Source organism: Brachyistius frenatus, unplaced genomic scaffold (assembly GCF_029030835.1).
Source record: "Brachyistius frenatus isolate BFR_SWC_R1_liver_20210118 unplaced genomic scaffold, ASM2903083v1 Contig_389, whole genome shotgun sequence".
NCBI classification, from domain to species: domain Eukaryota; kingdom Metazoa; phylum Chordata; class Actinopteri; family Embiotocidae; genus Brachyistius; species Brachyistius frenatus.
Window position 1 is genome coordinate 136541 of NW_027210988.1, and position 13460 is coordinate 150000.

The window sequence follows — 13460 nt, forward strand, 5'->3', positions numbered from 1 at the left end:
CATCTTATTCATCTGTACTGAACACATCCATAAAGATACAGTTTATGATATGCACAATATCTTTTTCCAGTTTACTGTGAAAACAACGTTATCTTTTCTCCTGTGTTAAAGCATAGAGCTGAATAGTTTTGTTGACCCATCTATCCTCCCTGATCTCCTCAGGCTTCTATAATAGTGTTTTATAAGTGACCTGACATGGTTATAATCAATTTCTAGATCATCACGTTATCCAATATGCCAGAATTCATATCTTTCTACTGCAGAATTTAGCATTTAGATTTGGATTACATATATTTGACTTGTGGGGTGTGAGACGTGTCTAAGACAGAGCTCCCATTCTCCCTATTTTATAACACATTTGTAAGACTGGAAAATAGCACTTTCTATGAGAACAATAATAATTTGAATGCCCATAGTCTTGGTCTTTTTCTCAAACAAAGAAGTCTTGAATAATAATGTTGCTTGATATTAAATCATCGTTTACAAGACACTTGTAGAACATTTTTCTGTTATCTCCGCCCCGTATTTACAGTATATAGTAATAATGATATCCAGTTTTTAATAAATAAATATTGTACATATTCATATCTGGACACACAAATGGAAATAAAATGTCACGTATGAAACATCTCTATTATTGTCAGTATTAAATAAGTGACAAATATGATAATGCTGTGACAATAATGAAACTTTAACTGCATTATACTGTTCTCCAATACAAGTTGCTGCTTTCACAGCCTTGTCCTATAATATTTGTGTAATATTGTATTAATATTTCAACACTGTTCTTTAATCCCTTTAATATTTTTCTCTTATTACTTCTGACTGATTCTTAAGATTTTACCTTTTTTGATTGGAAAGTATTCATTGCTTTTCATGTTTTTATTTCGTTTTATTGTCACTGACAGTCTGAGAGCACTACAGCTGGATACCACCAAACCCAGCAGGACACCATCCTCTACGTCATCGGTCGGTGTGTTTGCTCCTAATGACGTCATCACGTCATACTGTCTGCTGGATAATCTGGTCAGTGATTACAAGTTTAGGTGAAAACATCTACTTGCATAGTACAGGGGGGTTAAATGTGCATTGGAAAACATATTTATGGATTCAAGACGTTATAAATCTCTTACATCAGTATTTTTGTTTAAGTACCACAAAGAAACAACCACTTAATGTGACACACGTCACCAGAGAGCCAAACCAACGAGCCCTAACCCTCTTAATGTTTGGCGGACCCCCCCGTTCTCAGAATGGACCAGTCCGAGGCGCGCTCAGCGGTTTGGCGCTCGAGCGGCTCCGGTCCACCGGTACTTTCCTCTTCCGGCTGCTTTCAAACACGATCTTATGACGTTCACGGACAAACATGTCTGAAGAGGAGAACAAGGTTTCCGACGGACTTTTCAAAGATGTCAAATTCTACGTGGTGGGGGACATCGAGCCGAAGGTGAGGACGCTAGCTTCTGGGTTTCAGCTACATTGGTAGCATGCTAACTTGCTAGACCCATTCAATCTAAATGGGATGTTGTAGGCGAAGCTAACCAGCGAGCTAACGGGGGGGGGGGGGGGGCTGCTCCACGACCAACACCGAGTTGTCTCTTCAGCTGGTTAACGTGTCCGGTAAGAGCCGGTGTCCGGTAAGAGCCCGGTGTCCGGTAAGAGCCCGGTGTCCGGTGAGAGCTGCTCTTTAGCTTTAGCATTAGCTGAGTTCCGTCGGTCAGCTGCTAGCTGCTAGCTCCTGGAGCTCCTGGTCCACCTCCTCTCCTCTCCTCCTCTCCTCTCCTCCCTCCTCGCCTCCTCTCCCTCCTCCTCTCCTCCCTCTGATGTTACATGTGTTTACCAACATCTTCCAACTGGACGCCCTTACTGCGCATGTCCCCGCTCCATCAGACCTGAGGTCCAGGTGTACTTCCGGGTCGCCCTCCTGTTTGTGTCCTCCATGAACGGAGCGCGAGCTCATCGATGCCGCGAAGAAACATGATTTTAACACTTCGTGAAATGTAACGCTGTTGTCATGTGACCCCCCCCCCCCCACCGTGAGGTGATGTGGGCTGAGGACATGAAACGAAGTAAAATGTCCCCGCTGAGCTCCACCAGACCTCCATCAGACCTCCATCAGACCTCCACCAGACCTCCACCAGGCCTCCATCAGACCTCCATCAGACCTCCATCAGACCTCCACCAGACCTCCATCAAACCTCCATCAGACCTCCATCAGACCTCCATCAGACCTCCATCAGACCTCCACCAGACCTCCATCAGACCTCCACCAGACCTCCACCAGACCTCCACCAGACCTCCATCAGACCTCCACCAGACCTCCATCAAACCTCCACCAGACCTCCATCAGACCTCCATCAGACCTCCACCAGACCTCCATCAGACCTCCACCAGACCTCCACCAGACCTCCATCAGACCTCCACCAGACCTCCACCAGACCTCCATCAGACCTCCACCAGACCTCCATCAGACCTCCATCAGACCTCCACCAGACCTCCATCAGACCTCCATCAGACCTCCACCAGACCTCCACCAGACCTCGTTGTCTCAGTGGGCGCTCCAGCCCAGGTCTGAGTGAACCATGTCCTTTCCTGTCCTTGTAGTTATTCTGCTGAACTCTGATTCTGTCTTCGGTTGTCTGAAGTATTGAAGTCGTTCCTGACTGACAGCTGCAGACGTGTTTGTCCTCTGAGTGTCTGAGACAGCGCTCGCTGGTTTCTGATGGACTCAACCGGTTCATCAGTCAGCGCCACTGAAACCGTGTCAGCAGGCTCAAATAAGTGACTTTAATTTTACTTGAAAGGATTACTAACAGAATGATCTTGCAGAGAGATGCGGTCTGGATGCCGTGACGGTGATTCATTATTCACCTGATGGTCGTCACAGCTGCGTGTCCAGATGTTGTGTAAGAGGAGCGCTGCCTGATACGACCTCAGACGGCACCTTCTCACTTTATTTATACCAAACTGTTGCGTCTTTATCAAAAAGCTCGCTCTACTTTCACACGGTGGGATTATAAAGTGTGACGTGTAAAGTCTGGACTGACGTAGAGCTCCACTCAATCCTGCAGGTGGTGCAGCTGCTGAAGGCTGGAAAAGGGAAGGAGGTGTCCTACAATGCTTTGGCCACCCACATCATCGCAGAGGACGGGGACAACCCAGAGGTGGGCGAGTCCAGGGAGGTGTTCGACCTGCCCGTCGTCAAGGTAACGGCTGCGTTTACAACAACGCGTGTGGACAAGTCACGCTTTTTGTCCTGTTTCTTTAATGCGTAATGACGTGAAGTGTTTTTATAGAGAAGTAAGCTGTGTGAAGGATTTACCTGAAAACACGGCGGTGCAGAGATGAACGAACACAAACAGAGAGCTGCTGGAGAAACTCTGCGCTGTGTTTACAGTTTGGTTTACGTGTCGGTGAATAAATGCTACGACTCCTCGGGAGCCGAGCCGAGTTCTCCCGTCTTGTTTGCCGCCTGCTGATTGAAGTGAAGGAGTCACGGTGCGTTCGCAGGCAGCTGGGAAGTGAGAAAGCTCGGACCCGGTAACCTCCGACCTCCCGGCCGAGAGACAACATGACAACAACAAAGAGGCGACGTGGCCGCCTGCGGGAAGTCTCCTGTCTGACACTACATTTCTAAATGTCTTTTTCTGAGCAGATAACGTATAAAACAGAAAACCGATAGCACCAGAGAAGCGTCCGTGTCGGTCGGCTGCTACGACGCGTCGTTGTCCGTCAGTTGAGTAATTTGTTTTGTTTAACGGCTCTGATTAGTGCGACCGTAATGAACAATGAAGGGACTTATTTTGTCCTGAACTAGTATAAATAATCTTCCTTTTACCTCGAACGTTTCCATGGCAAGAGACGTCGGAGCTTCTCTGAGCTCTCAGACTGGGAGATTCCCAGTTCAACAGGTGTTCAGGTGATTTCTCCCACTCGGAGGTGGAAATGTTCCCACTTCCCAGTTGCTCATGAACGCACCATTATCCTCGAAGTTAGCAGCGATGTATCCGCATAACCTGACCAGGCTCATTTAAGGTGGATCGATGTTTAAGACCGATAGAGGACATGAGGAAGGACAGAGGACAAAAGGAAGGAAATGAGGGTGGATAGAGGACAGGAGGAAGGACAGAGGACAAAAGGAAGGAAAGGAGGGAGGATAGAGGACAGGAGGAAGGACAGAGGACAAAAGGAAGGAAAGGAGGGAGGATAGAGGACAGGAGGAAGGACAGAGGACAAAAGGAGGGAGGATAGAGGACAGGAGGAAGGACAGAGGACAAAAGGAGGGAGGATAGAGGACAGGAGGAAGGACAAAGGACATGGACTGAGGACTGTTATGGACTGATGTCTGTTCTTCATTCTATCTAAAGTTCTTTAAGTATTTTGTCATATTTAAATTATAAATTCAGTTTAATCCTAATGCAGATTTAATTATATTCTTTAGTCATTAATAAGAACCGATAAGAGTACTGATTAATAACCTCCTATCGGTCCGGTTATTAACCACACAACCTCCTATCGGTCCGGTTATTAATCACACAACCTCCTATCGGTCCGTTATTAATCACACAACCTCCTATCGGTCCGTTATTAATCACACAACCTCCTATCGGTCCGTTATTAATCACACAACCTCCTATCGGTCCGTTATTAATCACACAACCTCCTATCGGTCCGTTATTAATCACACAACCTCCTATCGGTCCGGTTATTAATCACACAACCTCCTATCGGTCCGTTATTAATCACACAACCTCCTATCGGTCCGTTATTAATCACACCGATAAGAGGTTATGTGATTAATAACCGGACCGATAGGAGGTTGTATGAGATAAAACTAGTATTTTGAACACAGCTGTCTCTACAGCTGGCTGCTGGACGAGCGTGAGGATGATGATTATCATCATTATCAGCCATGTTCTACCAGAGATTTGTGATTATTATATTTATATAAATGTTGTGACTACAATAGTCCCAACTGATGTGATAATGCATCGTGTTTATTTGAACCCTGCATGCTTTCTTCTTAGTTTGGGTTCAGACTACAATACAAATGTGATGAAAGTGGAAAGCTCCCTCAGCAGAGTTTTCATTGGGCGGTTTTAAGGAAGTAGCTCATGTCTTTACAGTAAATACAGCCAGTAGCAGGTTAGTTTGTCTCATCACAAACAATGGAAATATCTGGCAAACTATTCCTTTAATGTTTAAAAATGCATGTGTTAATTACCATAGTTATTTACAGCCATCCCAGTCAAAGTGTTCTTGTGATTTAAAGCCATGTTATCAGTCATGGGCTCGTGTCTGTCCTCGTGTCTTCCAGCCGTCCTGGGTGATCCTGTCCGTTAGGTGTGGAGACCTGCTACCGTATCCTTTCACCAGCCAATCCTCACCACCACCAGGGTGGAAATAAGAGACGGACGTGAATGTGTGAACTGTTTTCTTCTGGATTCATTGGTCCAGAGGATTTTTAGGAAGCAGTGAATAACTGTCGTTACGTTCTGATGTGTTCTTCTTTAACCATGAACCCCACAGAGTGACTGGATTCTCCCCAGAGTCAGGGCAGGTCTTCTTTGGTGTGACAGCTTGCCTTCCCAGGGTAAGTGTGTGTGTGTGTGTGTGTGTGTGTGTGTGTGTGTGTGTGTGTGTGTGTGTGTGTGTGTGTGTGTGTGTGTGTGTGTGTGTGTGTGTGTGTGTGTGAGAGGGGAGAGGGTCAGCTGAATTATTCAGCATTGAAGATGTGGATCGTTTCTAAAAAAGAAAAACGACTCCTACTTCCTGATTTGGAGGAAAGGACCTGTCGGTCTGTTTTTGGAACAACTTGGACTGTTTCTCTATAATCATATGATGAAGCTCCTGACTGTGTGTATTGTGTGTGTGTGTGTGTTGGTACACAGCTTCCAGAGGACCTCACCGCTCTGTGGGCTTATGTAACCTTTTATGGAGGAGAATGTCAGCTGAACCTCAACAAGAAGGTCACCCACTTAGTGGTGAAGGAACCCAAAGGGGTAGGTGCATGCTGGGAACTTGATCTAGTTTTTCTTTGCACATTGTTTTTGCAAATTTGTGCTTATTTTTGTTTTTTTCACAAACACACAAGTTGTAGAAACTTGTTCGTAGATTCAAATACAGATTTGTCTTTTTGGATGTAACTATGTAAATACGAGCTCACCATTCAATGTTTTTTTTTTTTATTTGTACATTTTCAGGCCAAGTTTGAGTGCGCTCTGAAACACCCCGGCATCAAGATTGTCACCCCGGACTGGATCACAGACTCTGTGAAAGGTAACATGAGTGCTGCGAACTGATTTATTCATTCATTCATTGTATTTAGTCGACCAATAGAAAATTGATCTGCTATTTTCAGTCTTCTATAATCAATTAATTGGAATTGTTTTTAACCAACAATGTCAAATATGATCGAATACGACTTTTTTTTGTTGCACTTTTATAATAAACAGAATATCTTTGGGTTTTGGACTGTCGGTCAAACAACAGAAATTAAAACAAGATGTCACTTCGGTCTGTAACAAATTCAAACAGGAGATTTCACTGTTTTCTGAGTTTCCTCCTCCCAGCAGATGAATGAAAACTACTTTCAGTCACAGTTGCAAACTAGAGCTGTAGTTTAAGATTCATTTCACTGTTGTCTTTAGTTATTTGATAAGTGTATATAAATGTCACAAAATAGTGAAAAGTGTCTGTCATAATTTAATAATTTGTCACGTCCCAGCCTGTTAATTCAGATTACAATCCAGGCCTGAAATATTTTTATACTCAATTTACTATAATGTTGGTAATAAAAATCATCAAATCTTGTTAAAATAGCTGCAACCAGAGAATATTTGAAACTTTCTCTCCATTTAAATTATCGCTGGTTAATTTTCTGTTGACTAATTGGTGAAGTGCTGAAAATAATAAATCAATTATTAAACTCTTCAACTGACATGAAAACAGGCAGCAAGTTAATCAGATTATACATTCTTGCAGAAACAGTCTGCGTCCTGCTCTACATTTGGAATACAACTTTTTCCTCTAAAATTTTTTACAAAAGTTTGGGGGTATTTTAAAAAACAGGAGCAGAATTGGTGCATAAAGTTAGTGTTTTTAAAATGAAGTGAGGCCAGATTAAGATGCGTTAACAGTAATCACTACAGAATTAGTGTCCTGATGTGGACAGAAGATCAACTCTGTGTGACAGAGACTTTTATTTACTTCCTGATACCCTTTTTATACGTGTAATGCATCAGTTAGTACATAAATAAAACCTAATAGGTGCTGGATGACCTGACCTCTGACCTCTGTGAACAACAGCGCTGCTTGTAGGTGTGTGAAAGACAGAGATACAAAATAAAGTAAATAAAATGATGGCTCTGTGTAGGATTGGAATACTGACCTGAATTTTTTTTTAACAATGTTTTGAACTATTGCTCCTCTTTTGAAAGATAAAATGAGGAAGGACGATGCTCTCTACCACCCCAGACTGACGTACGTGGAGCCTGAGGAAGACGAGGAGAGTGATGGAGAGTCATACGACCAGCGCTCCCACTCAGAAGGAAGCTACAGCCCCCGGCGGTCCCACCCGTCCAGCGGCGGTTCGTCCGGTGAGGAGTCCAGTCCCCGCCGACGACCTGGACCCAAGCGACTGAACTCCGTGTCCCCGACGTCGCCCCGCAAACCCGAGCGCCGCAGCGAGCGCATGTTCGACGACTCCGACGACGACTCCTCCACCGAGAAGGAGGGCACCAACCTCAACTGGACTCCAGCTGAGGTCGTCACGCCGACTCCGCCCATCCCGACCGGCACGGCCAGACGGCGAGCCGGCCCGCCGGGCATCAAGGACCCGGTGTCGTCCACGGGCAGCGGGCTGATCAACCTGTGTGCCACGGTGCCTCCGGTATCCGGCAGTGGAGGAGGGATTCCTGCAGAAGCTCGCTCTGCCGCCGCCGCCGCCATCAGTCACTCCACACAGCAAGGTGAGTACACCCAAAGAACTTGGTATCCATGGTAACAGGTTAGAGCAGCTACACAACCACACGATGCTGCTGCAGCACGTCCTCTCCAGTTTCAGCATCTTACCTGCTTGTTTGTCTCCCCGAGACAATGAGCAGACAGTTTGGTTCTTTTGACTGGAGCCTGTTTCAGTGATCCGTCAGTAGACGTGTCTCACTGGGAGGTCGAGTGTTTCCCATGACTGCTTCTAAACATCGTTGCCATCATTTGGAGATTATTTGGTTTGTTTGAAGTCATAATACATTCATGTCGTTCTCCTCAACACTGACAGACGCTCTGGATTCAGGTCGCACATCTTTATTTCTTTAAAAAGATTTTCTCTCAACTTCATGTGACTTCTCAAGCTGGACGGATGTTATTTATTGTTGTTGATGGGATCATGTCTACGTAACCCGGTCTCCTGGTGATAAAGGCTCCTCTTCCTGCTCTCCAGGTGTATCTGTTCCAGAGGTAATCCCTGGATGGAGTACGGCCACCAGAACGCTCCGCAACATCACCAACAACTCTGACATGCAGCCGGCCAGCCGACCGACCAACGTAGCACACGTATGTAGCAACGCTTCACTGAGCAGCACAACATGTCTCTAATATCGTTCTGACATCATGTACAGACCACAGCGAGCTGAACAGTGACATCATGTTCAGTCCTGTGCAGCGTAGACGTGTCCACGGCTGTCCCTGACCAAAGATTCACAGATTCGACTAGCAGTAGTCAGTAGTCAGGGCACAATTATATTCATTAAATTACTTGGATATATATTTTTGGGGGCGTTAAAAAATTGGTTGAAGTTCCAGAGTTGAGACAGAAAGCTAAGAATACCATTGTTAACACATGACCGAGAGACAAAACTGAAATAATTAACCTTTGAAATAGAACGTTTACAAGTGTACACGCAAAATGTTCCGCCTGTTAGTGGCCCATTAAACTATAACTGCTATCCAGAGCAGCCGTAGTACCATACCGCACTTTAGGCTGGTGATGTTTTCTGATGATTGAATGTGCTGAGGGAATTTATGCCTGCAGAGTTTGCATGTCACTGTCGGGTTGATCCTTCACCTGCTTGTATCATTCAGATAGAGGTTGTGGTACTGACACCTTGGCACGGGCTCCTTAACGAAGGGATATGACATAAGGTGGTCATCCTGCATCAGCCAGGTTTCTTCACAGCAGACTAGTGTTTCCTCAAACCTCTGCAGAGTACGCTGGATCAGTTCCTTCTCTACGTTTCAACTCGTTTTCTTTGTTCTGATGTGTTGCAGATTATCCAGAATCTAGCTGCCAATCAGACAAAGCCTTTGGAGCAGCAGACCAATCAGAGCCATGCTCAGACCCCCATCAGTACCAACCCTCTCCTCTTCAACCAGGCCAAACTGTCCGGCCAGGCTCTCACAGCCGAGCAACAGCAACAGCTACTGCAGCAGCAACAGTCCCACCAGCCTGCCCAGCAGCAACATCTGCAGTTACCACAGCAACCACAGCAACCACAGCACCCACAGCAACCACAGCATCCACAGCATCCACAGCATCCACAGCAACCACAGCATCCTGTGATGCACCTCCAGCAGCAGCATCAGATGATGCAGCTGCAACACCAACAGCAACAGCAGCAACAGTCACAGATTGCTCAGCAACAAGGTTTCCCACAGTTGCCCCCACAGCAGCAACAGTTTCTGCAACAACAACAACAACAACAACAGCAGCAGCAGATGCACCAACAGCAGTTGTTCTCGCAGCAGCAGCAGCAGCAACAGCAGCAACAACAACAACAACAACAACAACAACAACAGCAGCAACAACAGCAGCAGCAACAACAACAACAGCAACAACAACAACAACAGCAGCAGCAGCAGCAGCAGCAGCATGCGTTCTCCCAGCAGCAGCTGCGGCCCCAGCAGCTCCTCCGACCCGGGCTGCAGCAGCTGCAGCAACAACAGGCGCTGCAGCAACAGCTGCAGCAGTTTCAGCAGCAACAACGGATGCAGATGCTGCAGCAACAACAACAGCAGAACCAGCAGCAGTTGCACCTACAGCAGCAGCAGCAACAGCAGCATTTCTTGCAGCAACAACAACAAATGCAGCAGATGCAGAAGCAGCACTTGCAGAACCAGCAGCAGCAGGTTCTGCAGCACCAGAACCAGCAGGTCCTACAACAGCAGCAGCAGACAACGCTGCAGCCGCAGCTCCAGCAGCATCCTCACATCTCCCAGCTGTTCGGACACGAGCCGGGACAAGAGAGTGAGTACAGACTTGAAATATGACATCAGTCTGAAGTGTTGAACTGACTGCAGTTACTCTGAGTGTGTTTACACGTGAAAATGACATTAGATTCCTAGAAGAACATGAAAAGGAGTTTGAGTTTCTCTGATCTGTGGTGAATGACAGGTAACACTGTCAAAGTTCTGGTTCTGTACAAGGACCCGTACCAGCTGTCTACACTGGTGGTCCAGCTGTGGACGACTAGTGGAGTGAGTGACGGAGAATTAGGAAGTGGTGTTGTGTCCACAGACTGGATATAAAACACAGACTGGATATAAAACTACAGACTGGATATAAAACACAGACTGGATATAAAACTACAGACTGGATATAAAACACAGACTGGATATAAAACTACAGACCAGATATAAAACAGACTGGATATAAAACAGACTGGATATAAAACAGACTGGATATAAAACTACAGACTAGATTTAAAACAGACTGGATATAAAACACAGACTGGATATAAAACACAGACTGGATATAAAACTACAGACTAGATATAAAACAGACTGGATATAAAACACAGACTGGATATAAAACACAGACTGGATATAAAACTACAGACTGGATATAAAACCACAGACTGGATATAAAACTACAGACTAGATATAAAACAGACTGGATATAAAAACAGACTGGATATAAAAACAGACTGGATTTAAAAACACAGACTAGATATAAAACAGACTGGATATAAAACACAGACTGGATATAAAACACAGACTGGATATAAAACTACAGACTGGATATAAAACACAGACTGGATATAAAACTACAGACTGGATATAAAACTACAGACTGGATATAAAACACAGACTGGATATAAAACACAGACTGGATATAAAACTACAGACTGGATATAAAACACAGACTGGATATAAAACACAGACTGGATATAAAACTGGATATAAAAACACAGACTGGATATAAACTACAGACTGGATATAAAACTACAGACTGGATATAAAACACACAGACTGGATATAAAAACAGACTGGATATAAAACTGCAGACTGGATATAAAACACAGGCTGTTTATAAAACTACAGACTGGATATAAAACATAGACTGGATATAAAACCACAGACTGGATATAAAACTACAGACTGGATATAAAAACAGACTGGATATACAGACTGGATATAAAACACAGACTGGATATAAAACTACAGACTGGATATAAAACACAGACTGGATATAAAACTACAGACTGGATATAAAACAAGACTGGATATAAAACAGACTGATATACAGACTGGATATAAAACCACAGACTGGATATAAAACTACAGACTGGATATAAAACACAGACTGGATATAAAACTACAGACTGGATATAAAACTACAGACTGGATATAAAACACAGACTGGATATAAAACTACAGACTGGATATAAAACACAGACTGGATATAAAACACAGACTGGATATAAAACACAGACTGGATATAAAACTACAGACTGGATATAAAACTACAGACTGGATATAAAACTACAGACTGGATATAAAACACAGACTGGATATAAAACTACAGACTGGATATAAAACTACAGATATAAAACTACAGACTGGATATAAAACCATAAGACTGGATATAAAACCACAGACTGGATATAAAACTACAGACTGGATATAAAACTACAGACTGGATATAAAACCACAGACTGGATATAAAACTACAGACTGGATATAAAAACACAGACTGGATATAAAACTACAGACTGGATATAAAACACACAGACAGATATAAAACACAGACTGGATATAAAACTACAGACTGGATATAAAACTACAGACTGGATATAAAACTACAGACTGGATATAAAACCACAGACTGGTTATAAAACTACAGACTGGATATAAAACTACAGACTGGATATAAAACCACGGACTGGATTTAAAACCACAGACTGGATATAAAACAGACTGGATATAAGACCACAGACTGGATATAAAACTACAGACTGGATATAAAACACAGACTGGATATAAAACTACAGAGTGTATATAAAACTACAGACTGGATATAAAACTACAGTTTGTATATCAAACCACAGACTGGATATAAAACTACAGACTGGATATAAGAGACTGAATATAAAACACAGACTCGATATAAAACCACAGACTGGTTATAAAACTACAGACTGGATATAAAACTACAGACTGGATATATAAGAGTTCGTAGCTTCAGGCATGTAAAATGGTTTTGATCCAGAAGTGTCTTCAGCTGCAATACCAGCGAGTGCCACTAGAGGTCGGCTCCAAAAAGCCTCCGGCTCCATAGACTCCCATTCAACTTCTCTCATCAAATCCAAAGTGAATAAAATGTGTCCATCAGTTATCTCGGTGTTGTTAGCTAAAGTCACTCCTTCTTATTAGTTTTCTGGAGGTCCATCTGAAAATAATCCCTCATTCATTAGAAAAGAAGATTCAAGAAGACCTGGTTTTGGGGGCGTGTCTGTTTGATTGACAGGCCTGTGGTGCAGTCAGGTTACAGCTATCGGTGGGCGGGACGTAGTATCGTCAGGTTTCCGATCAGATCGGTCAGATCCACCTCTGGCTCCTCCCCCAGCTCGTCCAAATATGGTCACTTCCTGCTCCGACCTGGTCGGGACTAGAAAGATGGAAGATGAAAAAAGTTCTCTCTTTGAAAGGAAGCCAGTTTCAGTGGTTTTGTACTTCCAGGTTGTCCACAAGCCTCAGCCATACCTCACACACAGCATCAATCCTGCTTTCCTCTCAGTTCCTCAGGATGGCTTCCTGCTGGGCTGTGTGTTTGCTGTCGCCGACTATCCAGAACAGATGGCTGACAAACAGCTGCTGGCCACGTGGAAGAGGGTGAGATGGTCACTCAGTCCCTCAGGGACCATGAAGACAGCAGGAGCTGGAATAAATATACAGAAATAGTTTTATAAAAGATGTTTTCTGAACTCCTCCCTCAGGTCATCCAGGCCTGTGGAGGTGCTGTTGATCCAACGATGAGCGGCCGCTGCACACACCTGCTGTGTGAGAGTCAGGTCAGCAACATGTATGTGCAGGTAAGAACACACAGTGACACACAACCACTCTGAATGAGGTCTTTTTCACATGTTGGTATGAAACCATATCACAGAGGTTAAAGAGTGAGCTGATGTCTGAACTACAGGACGATCTGCTCCTTGGTTTCGTTTCCTCTGCAGGCTCTCCGG

The 13460-nt window shown here is 44.2% G+C and overlaps 1 protein-coding gene across 1 annotated transcript in view; it reads left to right on the forward strand.

Moving 5' to 3' along the window:
- Window positions 1-1290: 1290 nt before the first annotated feature.
- paxip1 (PAX interacting (with transcription-activation domain) protein 1) overlaps window positions 1291-13460 on the forward strand; it is a 24900-nt gene continuing 12730 nt past the window's right edge. The window contains exons 1-12 of the mRNA XM_069724664.1: window positions 1291-1447; window positions 3072-3206; window positions 5318-5361; window positions 5530-5593; window positions 5892-6002; window positions 6204-6279; window positions 7440-7970; window positions 8441-8553; window positions 9268-10243; window positions 13016-13110; window positions 13215-13310; window positions 13452-13460. The exon at window positions 13452-13460 is cut by the window's right edge and continues 129 nt beyond it. Coding sequence (XP_069580765.1) covers window positions 1367-1447; window positions 3072-3206; window positions 5318-5361; window positions 5530-5593; window positions 5892-6002; window positions 6204-6279; window positions 7440-7970; window positions 8441-8553; window positions 9268-10243; window positions 13016-13110; window positions 13215-13310; window positions 13452-13460 — 2331 coding nt within the window. The 5' untranslated portion in view covers window positions 1291-1366. The remainder of the gene's footprint in view (window positions 1448-3071; window positions 3207-5317; window positions 5362-5529; window positions 5594-5891; window positions 6003-6203; window positions 6280-7439; window positions 7971-8440; window positions 8554-9267; window positions 10244-13015; window positions 13111-13214; window positions 13311-13451) is intronic.